The sequence below is a fragment of the Hemicordylus capensis genome, chromosome 5 (assembly GCF_027244095.1).
Source record: "Hemicordylus capensis ecotype Gifberg chromosome 5, rHemCap1.1.pri, whole genome shotgun sequence".
Taxonomy (NCBI): Eukaryota; Metazoa; Chordata; class Lepidosauria; order Squamata; family Cordylidae; genus Hemicordylus; species Hemicordylus capensis.
In genome coordinates, this window is record NC_069661.1 from 119970793 (window position 1) to 119992218 (window position 21426).

General features: G+C 46.4%; 1 protein-coding gene and 1 long non-coding RNA gene across 4 annotated transcripts in view; one reads left to right on the top strand and one right to left on the bottom strand.

Moving 5' to 3' along the window:
- Positions 1 to 864: 864 nt before the first annotated feature.
- LOC128327003 (uncharacterized) lies at positions 865 to 17020 on the bottom strand. The gene is made up of 2 exons (XR_008308398.1): positions 15774 to 17020; positions 865 to 3690 (listed from the first exon to the last, which is right to left on the bottom strand). It is a non-coding gene; the product is annotated as an uncharacterized LOC128327003 (long non-coding RNA).
- Positions 17021 to 17125: 105 nt separating this feature from the next.
- BOD1L1 (biorientation of chromosomes in cell division 1 like 1) overlaps positions 17126 to 21426 on the top strand; it is a 65028-nt gene continuing 60727 nt past the window's right edge. For all 3 annotated transcript variants that reach the window (XM_053255040.1, XM_053255041.1, XM_053255042.1), the window contains exon 1: positions 17126 to 17590. In XM_053255040.1, the coding sequence (XP_053111015.1) occupies positions 17333 to 17590 (258 nt within the window). In that variant the 5' untranslated portion in view covers positions 17126 to 17332. The remainder of the gene's footprint in view (positions 17591 to 21426) is intronic.

Genomic DNA, 21426 nt, shown 5'->3' on the forward strand with positions numbered 1-21426 from the left:
CAAACTATACAAAAACATAAAATAAGAATCACATGAAAACTAGGACTTTTCAGCCACAGATAACAAACATTGGTGCCAATGGATACTTTTTCCTTGTTAAAATGTGCATACAAGAGTGATGTGGATCATGATCATAGCAGGGGGTAGGGTTAAGTTTCCCCTACTTTTCTCCTGGCTGTAGTCTGTGAGAGCTCAGGTTTGGCCACCATTTGCTCAGTTACAAACAATGGTGTTAGCATTAATAGAAGGCCTAACATCATCTGTAATATGGCCTAAAGAGTCCAGATACAATTATTAAAACATTTTAAGACGTTACCCACCCACCCACCCCCCACTCCACAATTAAGTGCATGGAGTGAGGAGACAGGCTTCCAATGTTGATGCACCTAATTGGCTCTACTTCATGATCTCTTCACATTGGGCCGAATGTCTGAAAGGGACACATACCTGTTCATAGTTGCCCCTTCCATGCATCCAGTTGAACACATGGATGTTGGGGGACATGGCCAGTGCATGTGCCAATGCCAGGGGTGGGGCCAGCAGGACAGTTCTGCTCCCCTCTCCATGCATTCAGTGAGCATGTAGAAGGCAACTTCTGAAAAGAGCTCTTGTTTAAAGAGTTCACCACCTCGCAAAACAATGAGATCCGGCCATTAATGCGTACACATTGCTGAGATACGCCATTATGTGCGGGAGGAATATAATTCAGCAGCACCAGATTCCATTCGAGTATTTTCTTTAAATATTTCAAAAAGCAATTAGCATTCACTTTTCAGAAGAGACTGAATAAGGACTCTAAATTATGTTCAAGGCAAACTATTCTTTTTAACTATTTATTTAAATAAGTGTCAGGAAGGATTTCGCCACTGTTCATGAAATATTTTATTTATTTATTATTTAGCACATTTCTAACCTGCCAAAAACAAGTGCCTCGTGGCAGTTTACAATGGGTTGCCATCTCTGCTTGGTGCCAGCAGGACAGTGCAGAGTATTTCGCTTCAGCCAACGCTTTGCACAGGCCCAATAAACAATTTCCCTCTCCAAATGTGGTTTTACAACTGTCCATGTAACAAAGAGGGGGGTGGAGTGGGAAACTCTGTGGCAGGAAACTCTTAGGAGCAGTTTGAAGGATGGAAATAGTGAATGAAGAAAGGGTTGATCACACTTCTCTGCTCTAAATCCCCCTCCTGATTATTACATGATAGTATGTACTACATCATTAGCCCCTAAAATATGGGTTTTCTCCATGTGATCAATCACTCAATAAAGGTTAAAACTGGATAAGTCATACACCTTGTTATGGATCAGGTGTATGATTTATCCATTACAAGCTATAGGCACATAAGCTCATTGAACAGCACTCCAGCCTACACTTTTGCTTCTGCCTGTGTTACACATAATAACAATTGCAGGTCCATGTATGTGCAGCCCCAGTCAGAGCATGATGTGGAAAAGCCCAGTTAGAACTGGGTACTGGAACCCTGCCAGAGTTAGAATGTAGCCTGTGAACACAATGCCTATGCCAAGCTTCTCACCTCCTCACTGTACCTTGCCCATGATGGCAGATACATCCCAATGCAGAGGTCCATGGCACATCAACCTGCCATATCTTGCCCAGGATGCCATTTGGGGATGTAGCTCTTTGCCTTGCTCAGGGTAGTCATTCTAGGGCAGTAATAGTCCTCTCCTACCACTGAACAACAAGAGAGGCGCGCCACTCTAAAAATGGAGTCCATCCACTCCCACATGAGAAAGCAGGATCATTGTCAGTCTTCGTGAAGAAATTTATGGGCCATTTCAGATGATGTATATCATGGTTTTTTATGATCATGTGGAAAGCAAATGCAGACTAATGTGGGTAGAGTGAATTATCCTATCCTGGGCTCTGTTGTATATACAATTCAAATCCAATGGTTAGGTGGGGGGAACACCACATAGTGATAATCTAATCACAATAAGGTCACTAGTAGAGGTGTGCATGAACCTAAAATCGTGGTTCGGCTTGAATTCAAGTCAAACCGCATGCTGCTGAATGTGCGAGCCCATTTGGCAGTTCAGTCACTGCATGCTGGCGAACATGCAACCGAACTGGTTTAGCAGTTCAGGAAGCTAATACTTGTAAAGGGGAACCCAGTGAGGATTACCTTTTACAAGTAAAGGCATGGGGGTCCTGGAATCCTCAAAGGGTGGGCAGGTGGGGGCAGCGAGAGAGGTAGAAATGTTCTTACCTGGCTGGTGTGGCAGCAGGCACAGCTACTCTCCCTCCCACCACCGTGTGGCCCCAAGTGCTAACAATGCTGTTTTAAAAGCTGCCCACATGGCGGTGGTGCAGTTCTGGCCTCTGCAGATGTGCAGAGGCTATTTGCATGGCCACGCAAATGGCGTCTGCGCATCCACGGAGGCTGAGACCATGCTGCTGCCTCATGGGTGACTTCCTAAACAGAACATTGCTTGCAACTGGTGGGGCAAGCACAGGGGCTGTGCTGACCCAGTAACAACATTTCTACTCTCTCACTACCCCACCTGAACCAGTTTACCTGAACTGGGCTTGATCTGGTTTGATCGCAGATCAAACAGCCCCTGGTTCAGTCTGAGACTGAGCCACCAAACCAGCCCGGTTTGAGACAAATGGTTCATGCACACCCCTAGAGACTAGTCAAATAATGGGTAAAGATTGTATGATTTTTAATTCAATGATCATTTGTACACAATTTAGAGGAATCTATTCACTAATTGAAAGTATTGTCTGAACTGGCCCTCTATCTCTACATTAGAATGCCTAGAAGGTTCCAAACAGTTTCTCAAACCTTGTAAAGACAGTCTAAAAGTGGAAGGTTGGCTGCTGCTGCCAACTTTGGGACTGATCTGTGTTTGGGAATCATATAGCTTGAGAGGATTGCAGTAACACAGATAGTATTCCATGCATGCCTGTCCTTGAGTCATAAATGCAGAGTCGTTAAATCTTGACAATAGTTCCCAGGAGTTGTACTACATTACAACCTCCGCTTCGCAATTCCTGATGCTGTTACTGCAGAGATACTGCAGAGCAGACAGCAAACTCAGGTTAACTGCCCAATATAGCAACCTTGGATACTGCAGTTTTGCATTGCAAGGTTACCATTTATCTTTAAGCTGAAATGAAAAGTATATGACAGCCAAGTGTGCTGTTTGTTTGTTTTCAAAATAGAGTCAACATAACCTGTGGTCATTTTTGTTGTGGTTTAAAACAAAAACACCATATATGCAGGGTTGATACTATGTCCCTCAGTCTTGATATCTGGATAAACTTCCAATTCCAAGATATTGTCATCTATAATAAGTTCCTGTTACAAAATATTCCATACGGACAGAATATATTACATAATTGATTGATTAATTAAGTGCCGTCAAGTTGGTGTCAACTCTTAGCGACCACATACTGTAGATAGATTCTCTCCAGGATGATCTGTCTTCAACTTGGCCTTTAAGGTCTCTCAGTGGTACATTCATTTCTGTTGTAATCAAGCCCATCCACCTTGCTGCTGGTCATCCTCTTCTTCTCTTTCCTTCAACTATTCCCAGCATTATGGACTTCTCAAGGGAGCTGGGTTTTTGCATAATGTGTCCAAAGTATGATAGTTTGAGCCTGGTCATTTGTGCCTCGAGTGAAAATTCTGGATTGATTTACATAGCTTCTTCTTAAACACTCTCCTGCAAAATTAAGCAGAGTAGGGAAAACATGGAGCTCCAGACATGTAATTGGACAGGATACACTGGACTTTGTGATCGTTAGATGTGGCTATGAGATGATGTCACTAAAAGCAAATGAAGCTTAAAAAGTAAGTATGATGTTTCCTGCCTAGTCACACAGGCAATCCTAGCCAATCAGAGAACACTTGAAGAATCAAACATTTTCTCAGTTTCTCCCAACAATCACAAACAAAGTTAAGCAAAAAGAGAGTGAGGGCTCCATTTCAAAGAACCCTTTTAAGGAACCCACTTTAGTTCAACCCTATTTATGATGGATGCTGTGCCATTACTATACTATAATCCCAGCTAACTGGCAAAGATGCAGCTTTTAAAGTGGTGGCTCTCTTCCATTTAGCAACTGTCCCAATTCAGCAAATCATAGTGCCCCTTCAGTAACTGTTGCTGGTATCTCCTTTGTGTTTCTCTTTAGACTGGAAACCTCTTTGGGACAGGGAACTGTTTTTCTCATTCATTTTGCTATAAAAACCTCTCGCAGAGCTGTTTTTGCTGAATAGCAGAGGAGCCTAATAAAATAAATAAATACACACACACACAAATAGTCATGACCTAAAAACAAAACATTCTTGACACACCCTTTCTCTCATCCCCATGCAAATATCATACAGCACCGGCATAGCTAGGGGAGGGTGGGCCTGTGTTGCCCCCCCCCGCCCAGCGACCCCATGGGCAGATTGCATGTATGGTTCCCACTCCTGCCTGCATACACAAAGCATGTGCACCTCCCCTTACTTACCAATGATGGCCCTCTCGCCCACTTCACCACTCCACATCCCACCAGTTCCCACCAGTTCGTGGGAAAGAGGAAAGCCCCAAACGGGAGCTTTCTTCCTCTGCCCAGCCCAGAACTGGTTGCAAATGGGGGACACACATGCCTGTCCTCCATTTTCAGCCAGTTCCAGGTTGGGTGGAAGGAGGAAGCTCACATTTAGGGCTTTCCTCCTTCCCATTGCCTGGAAGCCGGCGGGATGTGGAGAGGCACAGAGAGCAGTAAGAGGCAGTGTGTATGGTGAGCAAGCAGCCAGGGGCTGCAGCAGGAGTGGACCATTGCGGCGGGGGGAGGCCAGAGATGGCTCCTAGATGGTGGGCGGCTCAGGTTCTTTGAACACATCTGCCCAATTGTAGCTCCACCCTGTCAGACACTCCTCATGCAATAACACCCTCCCACACACACGACTGCATGTGCATTCCCCTAGCTCAGAAACATTTTAAAGACACATACCTACAACAATTACCTTATATATTCCTACAATATCAACAGTAAAGAGCAAGAAGTGAGCTGTCACCCAGCTGGCAGCTCCCGCACCCCGAAGGGCCCAGGGAAATTTGTGTCCCTTGCCTTGTTCAATGATAGCTATGCCCCAGCTAGAAATAAGAGCACTACACAAAGCGAACTTTCATGAGAAGCCCACAGCCAAAGTTCTTCTTACTCTCTGTTGCAATACAAAGGGCACAACCCACCAGCAAATTATTCTGCACAAGCACCAGTAGAAAACTATGTTCCTAGGCAGCTCCTGTTTCTTTTGTACTGTATGTTATGGGAGGGAAGCTTAGATTTCAATATAACCAACTTTGGTTTTTAGCTTTCTTTCTTTCTTCTTCTAGAGTCTTCATATACATGTGTGAGGAGTTCCTTTAAATTCAGTGGGCAATCAGAATATGAAAAAGTTAGTATGGCACACATGCACACATATACTCCTAAAACAAAACTGATGAATGAGCCAGTATCCAAACACTGGGGATGGAATCTAGGCTTATAAGGGAGGCCTTCTCCCAAGCACACTCCATTTAAGCAGCAGTGATTAAAAAGTAAAACATTGCCACCTGCTGGCAAAATAGATAACAGCATGTGAAAACAAGCAAGAATTTGCATAAGCAAATAAAGAATAAAGGCATTGTTGGTCTAGTCTAATCCATCTAAACCAAAGGGTACTTATTCAGATGGGTGCCTAATCCCTTTTGTAGAATGTAGCTGACAGTAAGCAAACATGCAGCAGCTGACACAAGAGTTTAGGCAACATTCTTGACCCCTAGAGAGGCGGCTGAAGCCAATTGTGGTATAAACAAGACAAAAGCTGAATGTATTGTTTACACTGCAGCAAGGGAGAACTGCAGAGGACATATCAGGCAGCATAGGAACTGTTCAAAGGTAATGTTGCCAACCCTGTGGTCATCAACAGCCCTTATTTGCCCAGTATATCCTGGCTTCTACTTCCCTTCTTTTCCTCTATTTTCTCATTACTTTGAAAGTGCCATGGGCATGAATGGTGATATGTTATTCTTATTCTTATCAGTTTTTTTTATTACTGTTGCTGCTGCTGTTGTATGTGGAGTACATTATTTATTCTAATATATGTGATGCCATGAATATCATGACTTTGGTGATTGCAAATTTATAGACAGACACTGACAAATTTTGTGAATATAAAAAAAAAAACCCCTCATATACTGGCATATGTTGACAATTACATTGTCAATTACATTGTCAATTACATAGCATAACTCTAATTATTAACAGCACTTGCGTGTATGTCTCAAAGGATTGTCAACATGCAGCTGTGAATGTCAGCATGCACCAGCATTTGGACATACATTTCCCTATTTTTCTGGCATTCAGTAACAAATGCTGACAATCACATTTGAAATAACTGTCAACCTTCACTAGTGTCTTTCTGTGTTTGGGGGCATTTATAAAGTGTGTCTGGGATTCACGAATCTGGACACTCACTATAACTGCCTGCCTGTCTGTCTCCTACCAACACACACACACACACTCTCTCTCTCTCACTCTCTCTCTACTCTGGTCAGCAACAATTTGGATATATATTGAAAATGACCAAAGGATACTTCCATGGAAGGCAAGATACCAGGTCAGAGGTCTTTAACTCCTACCTAACAATAGTAGCTTTGGCAGACCCCCACCTCTTTTATTATGCACTTCCAAGATGTGGGCTAAGGGCTTTTTGCAGGGCCTGAGTCGGGAATCCTGTAGACCAACCACTGGCTTCCTGCACAATTGAGGCTGCTGACTGAGGGAGGAAACTGCAGGCAATTCCATCGTAATCATAACCCAGGAGGCCTTGGAAGTCAGGTGCCACCAGAGGGCCAATCCAGTACCACCAATTGCTATAAAGACTCTGAGATCTCTGATTTCCCTACCTGAGCAACATGTCCTTAAGGAAGGGCAGCTATTTCGTCCTCCATCTATGGGCTTGCAGCCCGCCCCCCGAGTTATCTGTCCACCCTCATCACTGAGCACCTCACACTTAGCAAAGATGCAGATGTGTAGAGTAACAACCAAGGAAAACATAGCAGGATATTTATGGCTGGACATCCCAATGTTTTTTGGGGGGATTAGACTAAAAATAAGCTGCGAGGAGCTGAATTTTGACCAAAGAATGGAGGGTTAATCCTTTCTCACACATATACACGACTTCAAAAGCAAAAGGCTCCTGGAAATTGGGGTAGGATGTTAACTAGAATTGGAGCAAGAGGTTGCTGGTTCGAATCCCCACTGGTATGTTTCCTAGACTATGGGAAACATACCAGGCAGATATCGGATAGCGGCAATATAGGAAGATGCTGAAAGGCATCATCTCATACTGTGCGGGAGATGGCAATGCTAAACCCTTCCTGTATTCTACCAAAGCTCTGTGGTCTCCAGGAGTCCACACTGACTCGAGGGCACAACTTTACCTCCCCTGCAGCTGCTATTAGGAAGTGAAGGGAAAAACAGGAACTGCAAGACAGCAGAGGGCATCTTGAGGTGCATATCCTAACAACCAATCTCCAGCGCCTGAGCTCCTGTGCCACCCATATATGGGCCATGAGCAAGCCAGATGGATTAAAACCTCATGGAGCAAGGGGACCCTCTGCATTGCAATACTGGCCTGAGCACTGTCAGCTGACTCCAGACTGGCTGTAGTAAGCCAACTCTGCTGTCCTATTCACATGTTGTGTTCAGTGCATGTACAGTGTAGCACACATGTACAGATCTGAAGGCACATAGTTATTCACACATTATGCTCAACACACATCCAGCACTACAATGCCTAACTGCAACCTGCAAGGGGGACTGTATCCCGGTTTACATTTAAAATCAAGGAGTGTACAGTCATGCACTCATAAACATGTACAATACATGGTTTAAATTAGGAAAATAGTGTGGAAGTGAAGGGTTAACCCCTCTCCATCCCCAGCACAACAACCCCAATCCAACCCTCCAGTCCCAGCGGCTGCTTCTAAGTCTAAAAAAAATATTAGGGGAGACCCAGTCGTGGTTCTCCTGCATTGTGCATGTAGTTTAGCCTTAAAAGACTGTGCTGTGCGCTGCAACACCCTTGAGCCTGACTGAGCTCCCGGGCCATATTATGTACTCAGCCCCAACTAAAGCGCCATTCCTATTTCAGAAGCCCCTCATGAACAAGAGTTCCCATTCACTTCAGTATGACTGTTTCTGACACCAATGTGAATGAGGAACACACTGCTTATACAGAAGCTGGGGGTCGAGGAGGGCTGTCCCATGCATACAAGGAGTGTTGGGTGTGTGGGGTTGTTTCACTTAACCTGAGGGGGAAGGGAAGAAGAGTGGTAGCTCCCAAAATCACCGTAACACTGAAACGATTTTCCATGGCAACAGACCCTCTAAAGCATCACAGTCTTGTTTGTATGCTAGTACTGTATTGCCTCAGTTACAAATATCTTGGAAAGGAGAAGGTTTCATAAGTGATCCTAACTCTAAAATTCTCTCTCTTCTAGGCTCTTCTGTAGCCAAGCTGGCAATACTCCTTATCGGCTTGTAGTTTTGAGATTCTGCAGCAGTGAAACATGATTGTACTGCATATTATTTCAGAAGTCATTTTGGAAAAATGGTTTCTGCTTTACAGTTCCGTGAGCCAAGAAAGACTTTACATATTCATATGAACATCTGGGGCAAAAATGAACCCAAATTAGCTGTGTTATGTTCCACTGATTTCAGCGACTTAAGACTTTCATAGACTTAATCCTATGAACATGATAGATTTGACTGGATTGTGCCCATTAACTAAACAACATGAATGTGAAAGTATTTGGGGCTGTGGGGGGTACTTACCAGAGGAGAGCTGGTCTTGTGGTAGCAGCAAGCATGACTTGTCCCCATAGCTAAGCAGGGTCTGCCCTGGTTGCATCTGAATGGGAGACTTGATGTGTGAGCACTGCAAGGTATTCCCCTCAGGGGATGGATCCGCTCTGGGAAGAGCAGAAGGTTTCAAGTTCCCTCCCTGGCTTCTCCAAGATAGGGCTGAGAGAGATTCCTGCCTGCAACCTTGGAGAAGCCGCTGGCAGTCTGTGAAGACAATACTGAGCTAGATAGACCAAAGGTATATGGCAGTTTCCTATGTTCCTATCGTCTATTCTTCCTCCAAGGGGCTCAAAACAGCATCCAAGGTGAGTTATCCTATTCAGCCTCACAACAACCCTGCAAGGTAATAAGTTACATTGAAAGACTATTACTTGCCCATGGCCCTTCATTCTGGCAGCTGTTGTTGCAGCTGCACCCCCATCCACCTAGACAAACGCAAAGCAAGCAGAAAGAATAACCCAAAAATCTAGCTGGCTGTTTGCAAATGTCAACTTGGAAGAAGCTTTAAAGCTCATGTAATTTTTAAGCATTTTCCAAGATATGGGCATAATGTAATACAATTATGTATTTCTGATACAATTTGTGAACAGATCAAGCTTTAATAATAATACTCAGCTCTTTAGAATGTGTTCAAAGCACTTTACACATTGTTTCAGTAATGCTAACAACAACCAGGGACTTCCGACATCGAAATCTTCCTGGCTTGAGCCAGGGGATTGTCCTGCTCTTGTCCTGGGGTTTGTCCTGCTCTTCCTTCTCGTTCTTGAGAGCAAAAACTCACTGGAAACTCTTTCTATCAGTATCATTCTCTGTCCTGAACCAGGGTGGACGGTTAGGGATTAATGTATGCAAGATTCATATCTTGTATATGGAACCCACAAATGATACAGCAGCTATCCCTAATTAGAATGAATATACCTACAAGTAGTCATATTGGAGATTTTTAAAAGTCAGGGCTGGCCCTATAATTAGGGTAAATCAGCCAGCCTTGAGTGACAGATTGTTGAGCTATTGTTAAAAGAAAAGCAAACTGTCAGTTCTTTAGTTCCTTATATCTCTACCACTGTAGGGGCTTACTATTTTGATGTTACTTAAATCTTTATCCCACCTTTCCTCCAAGGAGCACAGGGTGGCATACATGATGGGTGTCCCCACTCCTTTCATCCTCATAACAACTCTGGGAGGTTGGGCTGAGAGATGATCAATCCAAGGCCATCTAAGAAGCTTCAAGGCTGGGTGCAGATAAATACTCTGATCTCCCCAGGCCTAGTCCACTCTAGCCACCACATCCCACTGGCTGTTTTCTGCCTTGGGCACCACAATGTCTTGGACTATCTGTGTTTTAAGTTCATTCATAAGATAATCAACAAATATATAATTGTATATAATGCATGACAACAAAAATGATACCCACTGCATATATATTGGCAAGGCATATAAGAGGGAGTCCATATACCTCAGTGGCAGAGGGTCTTTTGTTTCACTTGCTGGCATCTCCCACTAAAACGATCTCAGGTAACAGGGCAGGAGGGTCTGTGATCTTAAATTGTATTTGCAGGAATCCTGTTTTTCTGACACTCTTTTAGTATTTGTCAGTTGAGCAACTTTTATGAGTGAGCAGAGGGAGCAACCTAGTTACCACCTCTTTACTATGCTTTCTAGTTTTATTTATGCAACTGTGATTAGCCATTAAGCATAACTGACCTACCCTGGCCTAGCCAATTCATTCAGGGGTTGTAGGAGACACCGCAGGGAAATCAGAAAGAAATTCTGTAAAATTTAACTATGGATTACTATTCTACATGCCTATGAATGTGAAAACCACAAAGCAGAGATTTGACTACAGAAGAGCCCTGATCCTAATCAGCAAAGTTTTGGTTTCTCTCATTATTATCCTCTCTAATAAAACGCTTGGTGTCCGTCCGTGGACGGACACCAAGCATGCGTTCGTGCCTCGCCTGTTCTGTGCATGCCCAGAACAGAGTGCATGCCCAGAACAGAGCAAGGGAGGCACGAACAACAGGACCCGGTGGCCATCTTGGGCGGCCAGAAGCGGCCACCCTGAAGAAGCTGGGTAAGCGGCAGTGGGGGACACTGGCCAAGGCGGCGGCAAAGCCGCCGCCTCGGCCAGAGGACGCGGCACGGCCAAGGCGGCGGCGGAGCCATGGCCGCGGCCTGGTCACGCTGCCGAAGCCGGGCGGGGGGAGGAGGCGGCGGGGGAAGCCAGCCGAGGTGGCGGCAGAGCCGCCGCCGAGGCCTGGCGCTGCCGCCGAAGCCGGGCAGCTGGGAGTCCTTGGGGCCCTTGCCCGGCCGGGGAGACCGGCCGGGAATGTGAGGCGGGGGCGGCCCGGACCGGACCGGCAGCGGCGCCCCCAGAGTCCGCCCAGCCGCTGATTTGCCCTTCCCTTCCTAGCGCCCGTTATTCAACGGGCTAAAATTTACTTGTCTATATATATAATTCTCCTGGGTGTGCCTTTCGAACGTGTGTCCCGGCAGCCCAGCTGATTGGCTGGGCTGCGGGGGCGCCTGATTGGCTAAGGCGCACCCAGGAGAATTGCCTGGCTGGGCAGATGCGAGGCGGTGGCAGCGGGCCTGGCGTGGCCTGGCAGCAGATGCGAGGCGGCAGGCCTGGCCTGGCCCGGCCACGGCAGCAGCTGGCGGGCCCGCCCAGGCCACGGATGCAAGGCGGCGGCTGGCGGGCCCGGCCAGGCCGCTGGCAGCGGCCGCACTTGGCCCCGCCGAAGACGGGGGGGTGGGGAGAGAGAAAGAGGTAGCCGGCCCCAAAGAGCGAACAGATGCTCTGTGCAGGGTCGGCTTATTATTATTATTATTATTGCTGCCACCACCGTCAAAAGACAATTCCAGGGTTTGTGAATGAAGAGTCATCATTCACTAAATCCGAATGTGTATCTTTCTGAACAATTGCTACAGCAAATCCCTTTCTCTTTTGCCACCTCCAGACTGAAGGGAGGCCCCATGCTGAAATCTACTGGAGATGCCAAATGAAGAGGAGCTGGTTCACACATGCATCTTGATGACCACACTATCAATAATTCTTTATTTTATTTATTTATTTAACATATTTTTAGACCGCCCAAAACTTACGTCTCTGGGCTTGCATATGTGAATGACTTGCATATGTGAAAAGGCCAAATATAATGCCACAAACAGAATGTCCATATCATCTCACATCCCCTTGAATAAGATAGTTTTCAATGGAGTCAGTTCATTCATCAATTGTACAGCAATCAGGGGCGTAACTATAATAGGGCAAGGGGAGACAGTTGCCTGGGGGCCCACTGCCTGGGGGGGCCCTCAGAGGCAAGTCACATGACTGACTCCCCCAGCCGTGCACCCACCCGGCTTCCTTCAGTTGTTTTCATCCTCTGAAAGTGATGTGAGTGTTACGACCTGGAGCTACCAGAACAGCACGTCTTTCTCTAGTACCATGAAATGACTTGCATCATCCACAATTTACAAAACCTTTTTAAAAATAGTTTAGGATGATGTTCTATTGTGGCACATAGGAGACAGGAAATATTCTGGCACAAAAAGCATAGTAAATATTTACTATGCTTTTTGTTACCACTATTCAGCCTCATTCAAGATTTCTTTACTTCATGAGCTGAGCTTCAGTGAGGTGGGGGGCATTTTAAAATCTTGTCTCTGGGCCCACTCCAACTTTGCTACACCCCTGACAGCAATCCAGTGTAAAGAAATTATGTGATGCACATTCATGTATGCACCAGGAATAGACAATACTATCCTTCCAAGATTCATGGAGAGGCAGATGCACACTCTTGAAATCTTTACACAGAGTCCAGTCCCCTTCGCAAACATGCTGCATAACGTCAACTTTATATGTTTCATTTTGACATAAAGTATCCTTGTGTACGCGGTAAGATTTTAAAGAAATAGGAGTGTCAAAAAAACAGAAAAATTCACACACACACAAGAGCTGGTCTTGTGCTTGATTAAGTGCCACCAAGTGGGTGTCGACTCTTAGCGACCACATAGATAGATTCTCTCCAGGATGATCTGTCTTCAACTTGGCCCTTAAGGTCTGCAGTGGTGCATTCATTGCTGTAGTAATCGTGTCCATCCACTTTGCTGCTGGTCACCGTCTTCTCTTTCCTTCAACTTTCCCTAGCATTATAGACTTCTCAAGGGAGCTGGATCTTCACATAATGTGTCTGAAGTATGATCGTTTGAGCCTGGTCATTTGTGCCTTGAGTGAAAATTCTGGACTGATTTGTTCTATGATCCATTAGTTTGTTTTCCTGGCTGTCCATGGTATCCTCAAAGGTCTTCTCCAGCAAGAAGTTCAAAAGCTTCAATGCTTTTTCTATCTTGCTTCTTGAAAGTCCAGTTTTCACATCCGTAGAGTGTCACGGGGAAAACCATTGTCCGAACGATTCTAATCTTTGTAGGTATAGACATGTCACGGCATCTAAATATCCTTTCCAAGGCTTTCATCGCTACCCTACCGAGTGCTAGTCTGCAGCGTATTTCTTGACTGCTGGATCCTTTACTGTTGACAGTTGATCCTAAAAGGCAGAAGCGATCCACCAATTCAATATCTTCATTGTCAATTCTGAGGTTGGTTGCTGTACACGTTGTCATTAGTTCTTGTGGTAGTGAGCATGAATTGTCTCCTTTGCTAAGCAGGATCTATCCTGGTTTGCATTTGAATGGGAGCAGTGTTAGCAATGTAAGATATTTCCCTTAAGGGATAGGACCACTCTGGGAAAAGCACCTGCATGTTTGCATGGAAAAGGTTCCAAGTTCCCTCCTTGGCATCTCCAAGATAGGACTGGGAAAGACTCCTGCCTGTATTTTCTCTCTCTCTCTCTCTCCTGGGTGTGCCAGGGGAAATGCATCCCGGCAGCCCAGCTGATTGGCTGGGCTGCGGAGGCACCTGATTGGCTGGCACACCCAGGAGGAGAATTGGCCACTGGCAGGCCCGGCCTGGCAACGGGTGGTGGCCATGGGCCCGGCCGCGGCGAAGGGCCCAGCTGAGGGCTGAGGTAGTGAGGCGGCAGGCACGGCAGACCGCATAGGCGGCACTTGGTGTGGCGGGCCCGCCAGAGGGACAGGCCGCAGAGGCGGCTCTCAGCCAGGCGCACCGGCCAGGCCAGGAGGAGCCCATGGGAGAATGGGGTGGGAGGGAACTGGATGGCGGGACATTCCTGTTCGCCGCCCGGGAGGAGGAGCGGTGGCCGGGTAAGTAGAACTTTTAAAAATGCAGGGGGAGGGCAAGAGGGAGGGGGCAGGGGAGAGGGCAGGAGAGAGGAGCAGGGGGAGGGGAAGGAGGGCAGGAGAGACTGGGGCAGGAGGTTGAGAGGGAGGGGAGAGTGAGAGAGAGGAGTGGGAGGGAGGGCAAGAGTGTGGGGCAGAAGGGAGGGAGGGAGGAAGAGTGGGGCAGAAGAGAGAAGGGAACAGCCAGCACCAAAGAGCACACAGATGCTCTGTGTGGGTTGGCTAGTTATTATTATTTTACATTTTATATCCTGCTCTTTCTCCAAAGAGCCCAGAGCAGTGTACTACATACTTAAGTTTCTCCTCACAACAACCCTGTGAAGTAGGTTAGGGTTAGGCTGAGAGAGAAGGGTCTGGCCCAGAGTCACCCAGCTAGTATCATGGCTGAATGGGGATTTGAACTCGGGTCTCCTTGGTCCTAATCCAGCACTCTAACCACTATACCACGCTGGCTCATAACCTTGAAGAAGCCACTGCCAGTCTGGGTGGACAGTACTGAGCTAGAAGGACCAATGGTCTGACTAATTAGAAGGCAGCTTCCTATGTTCCTAGGATGGCAGGATGGACGTTCCTGGATCCATGGCAGAAAATCACACATACATGAATGTCAATAGCTTGGAATAGTCTCCCCCCACCCCTTTCATTATGGCGGAGTTTAAGCAGCTGGAGGGAAGGAATACTTTGGTGAAGAAGTTTTATCCATTTGTTACTTTGAGTGAAAAATATTATAAATATATGTAATATATTGAAGCTCCAGTTATCTATTATGTGTTTTGAAGACTGAGTGTGAAATAAAAACATACTTTCTGATGACCTACAGATACCAATTTTGTATGAACAATCCTGCCACTGAAGTTAGCTGAACGCACTACTTTTTACAGTGGAATATGCTTGGTGAAAGGTTTATTTATTTAGATATTTTAGAAGACATTCCTTATGTAATCATCATATTTTAACTGTTATTTGTTTTCAACAGATTTTGAGAATTCAATCAGCTCAACCAACTCAATAATTCTGAAATGACATCACACCCAAGAAAAGCAGATAATCTTTCCCAGATTCAAATTTACAATGATTCAAGTTTACCATATATGGTCGTTATACAATAAAAATGAATAATGTTTGAAGTTTAAATCCTACAAATTTCAAACTGTTCTTTTACTTCCATTATGCAAGCACATTAATAAAGAAATCCTATCCTATTGTATTTAATTTCTTGAACATTCCTATATAAGTGTAATCTGCACAAAATGATTTTGCCTGGTCAACAATAGGTCTCACCTACTAGCAAAGCATATTATATATGCCGGACGTAACCGAATATTATTTCAGTTTAAATAAGTAATGTCCAGGATGGTCCTTAGTGTGTTTACTGAGAAATCCCACCGCTTACTTCTCACATTCAAGTAAGCAGGAGGACTCACTCCCAAGTATGTGCAGAATTGCAGCTATGCAGTCCAATCCTAGCCCTGTTTACTCAAAAGTAAATCCTCCTGAGTTTAGTGAGGCTTTCCCCCAAGAGTAAGTGTACAGAAGATCACATCCCAAGGCTGAAATCCTATGCATACTTACTGGGAGTAAATCCCAACAGAAAAATATGCATACGCATAGGGTGCATATCCTATATAATAAAACCCTAAGGTACCTGCGTCCGTGTCTCTTGCGGGTGTTCTGAGCATGCGTGGCGTGCTGGAACTCTCATGAGATTCTGCAAGAATTCCAATATGCTGCCTGGTAACAGCTGGAACGAAGGCAACAACTGAAACGGAGGACGAGGGAAGAGGAGGACGGGGCTCCCGAAAATGGCAGGGAGGAAGCTGAGGAGGAGGACGGAGGAGGACGGGCGGTGGGCGAAGCCCCGCTGCCCTTTGGAGGGTCAAAGGAAGAGGAGGACGAGGGAAGGAGAGGACGGGGCTCCCGAAAATGGTGGGAAGGGAGCCGAGGAGGAGAACAGAGGGCTGGGATGGAAAAGGGCGGAGGAAGACAGGTGGTGGGCGAAGCCCCGCAGCACAGCACCTCCAACACTGCCTCGCCACTGCCCGCCACCGGGCTCAGCACCCGCTCTTGTGAGCCATCATAAAAGCCACACAGAAGCTGAGCTGCAGCCCACAAAGGAGACAGGTTCTGGGGTCGAGGTTCAGGCCTGAAGGTGGAGGAGGAAATGGTTTGTACTCCAAGGCCGGTGGGGGTCAGAAGGGGAGAAGCAGGGTGGAGCCCCACATGGCAGGCCGAACCCGGTGGAGATGCGCTCATGGCTCTGGAGACACAGCGCGACTCGGCCCACCCAGTCCCACCTTGCCCTTGAAGAAAGACTGTTCTTGCAAACGTTTCTACACAACTCTTCTAGCCCCCGTTAATGTAACGGGCTTCATGTCTACTAGTTAATGAATAAAGTTCTACCACACAGGCAGCCTCTTCTACCCACTTTGAAGGGCAAGTGCCCTTCTTCTCTGGTCATCACACAAAGCAAGTACACGTTTTAAGTCATTCCAAGAGGGTTCTAACCTTTTCCTGAATAACTGATTGATACATTCGCATTCATTTGCAGTCCTGAGTAAAAAGAAAAGCCATTTTTAACCTCAGGAAAGCCATCCGTGAATAGCGTTAGTCTACGTTGGAGGATAAATTAAACGCCATGTATCCCGCATATAACGCAGAATTCGATTAAGGCTGCCTTTCGAAGCGGGACTGACTACTACTGCCCAGGAAGCCTACAGAAGGCCGCCCTACTAGTAACAAGTCAACGTACGGCCGCAGTCAGAGCGTCATGACGAGTGCGCCCTATTTAATGCCTTGGGGCTTACTCCCGCGTAAGCCTGCCTAGACTTGCGCTCAGCTAGACCAGCGTTCTATCACGCCCAGGGGCTGAGCTAGAACTAAAGGGCGGGGCTCGGAGAGGCAGAGCTGGCACGCGCACTTCGCGACGGCGAGTGTAACATGAGATGTCTGCTTGTGGGTGGCATTTCCTTTTGTGTCCGATGGGCGCATGCGTACTTTGCCAGGCGACGAGGCCGTCTCTGGTCGAGGATGCCTCTCTTGCCCTCCCGTCCTCTGCAGCTTGTTGTTAGTCGCTTCCGTCCGGCATTCCCCTTTGCTTCCTGGGTTAGGGTTAGAGAGGAGGGGTGGAGCATCTCTGCTGCTCCGTAACCAGCCGCTGTGTGAGGCGCTGCCGCCGCCGCCGCCATCCCCTCCCAGCTCTTCACCATGTCCAGCAGCAGCAGCACCGTCGTCGTCGCCGCCGTAGCAGCAGCGGCGACCTCCGCGGCAGCCTCCCCGCCCGCGCAGCCCCCTCCACCGCCCCCTCCTCCTCCGCCGCCGCCTCCCCCTCCTCCGCTCCCTGGGACTTCCTCGGGTGCCACCACCGCTGAGCCCGAGCTGGTGTCGCTCATCCTCAACCGCCTCAAGAGCCAAGGGCTTTTCGACCAGTTCCGTCGCGACTGCTTGGCCGATGTGGACACCAAGGTGAGGGGGCTGCACGAGCAGGCTGGCTTGGTAGGGGACGGGGCCCGGTGGCAGCTGCAGGGAGCGAGGGATCTTCCCTGGTGAGGGAACCGGCTGCACGCTCTTCCCTGGCAGGGCTCGGGCTGGTGGTGTGCGACAGCAAGTGAGGTGCAGGAGGCAGCTGAAGTTTCCCCCGCAGTCCAGCAGAAAAACATCTTCCCTGCTGAAAGGCGGGCTGTTCGTCAGTAGGGTTGGCCAGGTCTTAGGAGACTCAGGTCCTGATACTTACAAGCTTGGGAGTGGAACTTGGAGGAGTCGGAGGCAGAGCCTGGTAATACATGCTGGGGGACATTCGGTCAGGGACTTCAGCCGGTGGCTCAGGAGTGTGGCCTGATGGAAGTGGACCTAATAGCAAAAACGCACTTAGGCCAAGCAGAAAATAGCTTTTCCCCTTGCCTTTTGACCATGAGAGCTTACTTCTTTGTTTGCAAACTTTGTTGAGGAGGCTAAAATCTTGAGACTTCAGGTTAAGAACCGATTGGTAAGACTATTTGGCAAGTAGCTACCAAAGATACAAGAGCCCTATACAGTCTTAAACCTCCTAGCAAATGTCAGCTCTATCTATATGTTCTTTCTCTCCCCCACAATTACCATATTTACCTGAATCGAAGGCTAGATTTTTCCCAAGTTCTTTGATGTTAAAAACTGGACGGTCATCTAAATTCAGTCTCTTCTTCTTTTCAAGTAACTATAGGTATAATCTGTATTTAATCTCTACTTTTTAAGGGGGTCATCTTAAATTCAGATTTACAGTATCTTCTATTCTGGTAAATGTGGTAGCGGTTTGCTAGTTTTTTGTTACAGAAATGGTAAACCTGCACTGAGATCATATAACTTCTGACAGCAGGTGAAGACTTGCATGTTTAAATGTCCCCCAATACAAAACATTGCCTGCATGTACAAAACTAAATGTTAGAGAGAACAGTTCTAGCCTAGCCCTCCCACCCATTCCTCTCTCTCTCACACACACTCGTGTGTTTGTACTTGGGGTTGGAGATATTTTAGGGAGGATCAGTGAGCTCTCACCTACAACCAGAAGTAGTATGACCCAAATATGGGTTTATGCGAGAACTAGGTTATTGTAAATTGCTTATCCAAATTTGTATAGAAAGTGGGGGGGGGGGAATCACATAATGTGTGAGGGTGTATTTGTATTTACACACTCAAACAGCAGGAACTTCATCAGTAAAAAAGTTAATTTCCATGCTGCCAATTCACTGGGTATTGCCACAGAATCAGTTGTGCAGACCATACAGAGCAAGACTTGTCTGCTCTGCTGTTGCAAGCTGCTGCTCTTGGATAGGGTGGGTGCGTATTCACCTTCCATGACCCCAAACTGTTTCAGCTTGCTAACAGGTGGGAATAGACATATGTAAACAAACATTTAAAGGGCTCTAATCTTACTTTTTAACCATTAATAGTTAGCAGCTCTGATGAAAACCATCAGGGGATCAAATTGTACTCCTCCATGGTCAGTCTGTGTCCCAGGAAGAGAGGTGGCCCTGGTGCCCACTAAGGATTGCAGCGGTATCAAAACAGGCTTAAGTTAGAGTTGAGAGTCCTTTGGTTTTTCTTCTGGCTCAGCTTAAGCATTCCTCTTCCACACAAAGTGAGAAAACAGCCGTCAGCATCTATCATGAGCTTTAGCAGACATGGGTTTGGGGCATCTTTTTTGGTGGGGGTGGTCTCTCGAAAGGTCATGGTTCTCTTGAGAGGACCAGGAACATTCCCTGAGTCAACAAATCTCCTCTTCCCATCCTGTCCCAGGCTGGTGGATCACATGGATTCAATGCATCACCAAGGTGCATTAGAGGGAGACAAGTGGATCAGTTGCTGCTAAAAGCAGCATAAGAACAGCCCTGCTGGATCAGGTCCAAGGCCCATCTAGTCCAGCATCCTGATTCACACAGTAGCCCACCAGATGCCACTGGGAGCCTACAGGCAGGAGTTGAGGGCATGCCCTCTCTCCTGCTGTTACTCTCCTGAAACTGGTACTCAGAGGCATCCTGCCTTTAAGGCTGGAGGTGGCCTATCGCCCTCCAACTAGTAGCCGTTGATAGACCTATCCTCCATGAAGTTATCCAAACTGCTCTTAAAGCCATCCAAGTCATTGACTGTCACCACATCTTGTGACAGAATTCCACAAGTTAATTATGCATTGTGTGAAAAAGTACTTCCATTTTTTGGTTCTAAATTTCTTGGCAATCAATTTCATGGGATGACCTCTGGTTCTAGTGTTATGTGAGAGGGAGAAGAATTCCTCTCTATCCATTTTTTCCACAACATGCATGATTTTATAGACCTCTGTCATGTTTCCCCACAGTCATCTTTTTTTTTTCTAATTTAAGAGGTGCCAGGTGTTGTAGCCTTGCTTCATAAGGAAGGTGCTCTAGGCCCCGATCAACTTGGTTGCCCTCTTCTGCACCTTTCCCAGTTCTACAATATCCTTTTTTTGATGTGGTGACCAAAATTGTATGTAGTACTCCAACTATGGCTGCACCATAGTTTTGTATAAGGGCATTATACTAATAGCAGTTTTATTTTCAATCCCCTTCCTAATGATCCCTAGCATGGAACTGGCCTTTTTCACAGCTGCCGCACTCTGAGTCAACACTTTCAACGAGCTGTCCACCATGACCCCAAGATCGCTCTCCTGGTCAGTTCAGTTCCCATCAGCGTATATGTGAAGTTGGGGTTTTTTTGTCTCAGTTGGCATCACTTTACACTTGCCAACATTGCACCGCATTTGCCATTTTGTCACCCACTTGCCCAGTTTGGCGAGATCTTTTTGGACCTCCTCGCAATCTGTTGTGGGTTTCACTACCCTAAATAGTTTAGTGTCATCTGCAAATTTGGCCACTTTGCTGCTCACCCCAACTTCTAGATCATTTATGAATAAATTAAAAAGCACTGGACTGAGTACAGATCCCCGGGGGACCCCACTTCTTTCTTACTTCCATTGTGAAAACTCTCCATTTATTCCTACCCTCTGTTTCCTGGTAGGGGAACTTCCCATTGAGGAACTTTGTCGAAAGCTTTTTGGAAGTCCAGGTATACTATGTCAACCGGATCACCTTTATCCACAAACCTGTTGACACTCTCAAAGAATGCCAAAAGATCTGTGAGGCAAGATTTACATTTGCAGAAGCCATGCTGGTTCCCCCCCACCAGGGCCTGTTCTTCTATGTGCTTAACAATTATATCCTTGATCAATTTGCCTAGAACAGACATTAAGCTAACCGCTCTGTAATTTTTGAAAATCAGTGTTATATTTGCTACTTTCCAGTCCTCCGGTATAGAGCCTGTCTGTAGGAATGTTATATAATTTTGCACGGTTGGCAATTTCACAGTTGAGTTCTTTAAGGACTCTTGGATGGATGCTGACTGGCCCTGGCGATTTGCTTGTTTTTACTTTTTCCAGACAGTTTAGAACATCATCTCTTGTCACTTCTATCTGACTCAGTTCTTTAGAATCTGTCCCTGAAAAGCCTGGTATATGCTTAGTATCCTCTGCCATGAAGATGGACGCAAAGAACTCATTTAGCTTCTCTGCAACCTCTATATCCTCCTTAATAATCCCTTTCACTCCCTCAGTGTCTAACGGTCCAACTGCCTTTCTGGCAGGTTTCCTGAGTCTGATGTGTTTAAAGAAGTGTTTGTTATTCCCCTTGATGCTTTTAACTAAATGTTCCTCCAACTATCTTTTTGCCTCCCTTATTGTCACTTTGCATTTCTTTTGCCAGCATTTGTGTTTCTTTCTGTTCTGTTCATTTGGGCAGGCCTTCCAATTTTGGAAG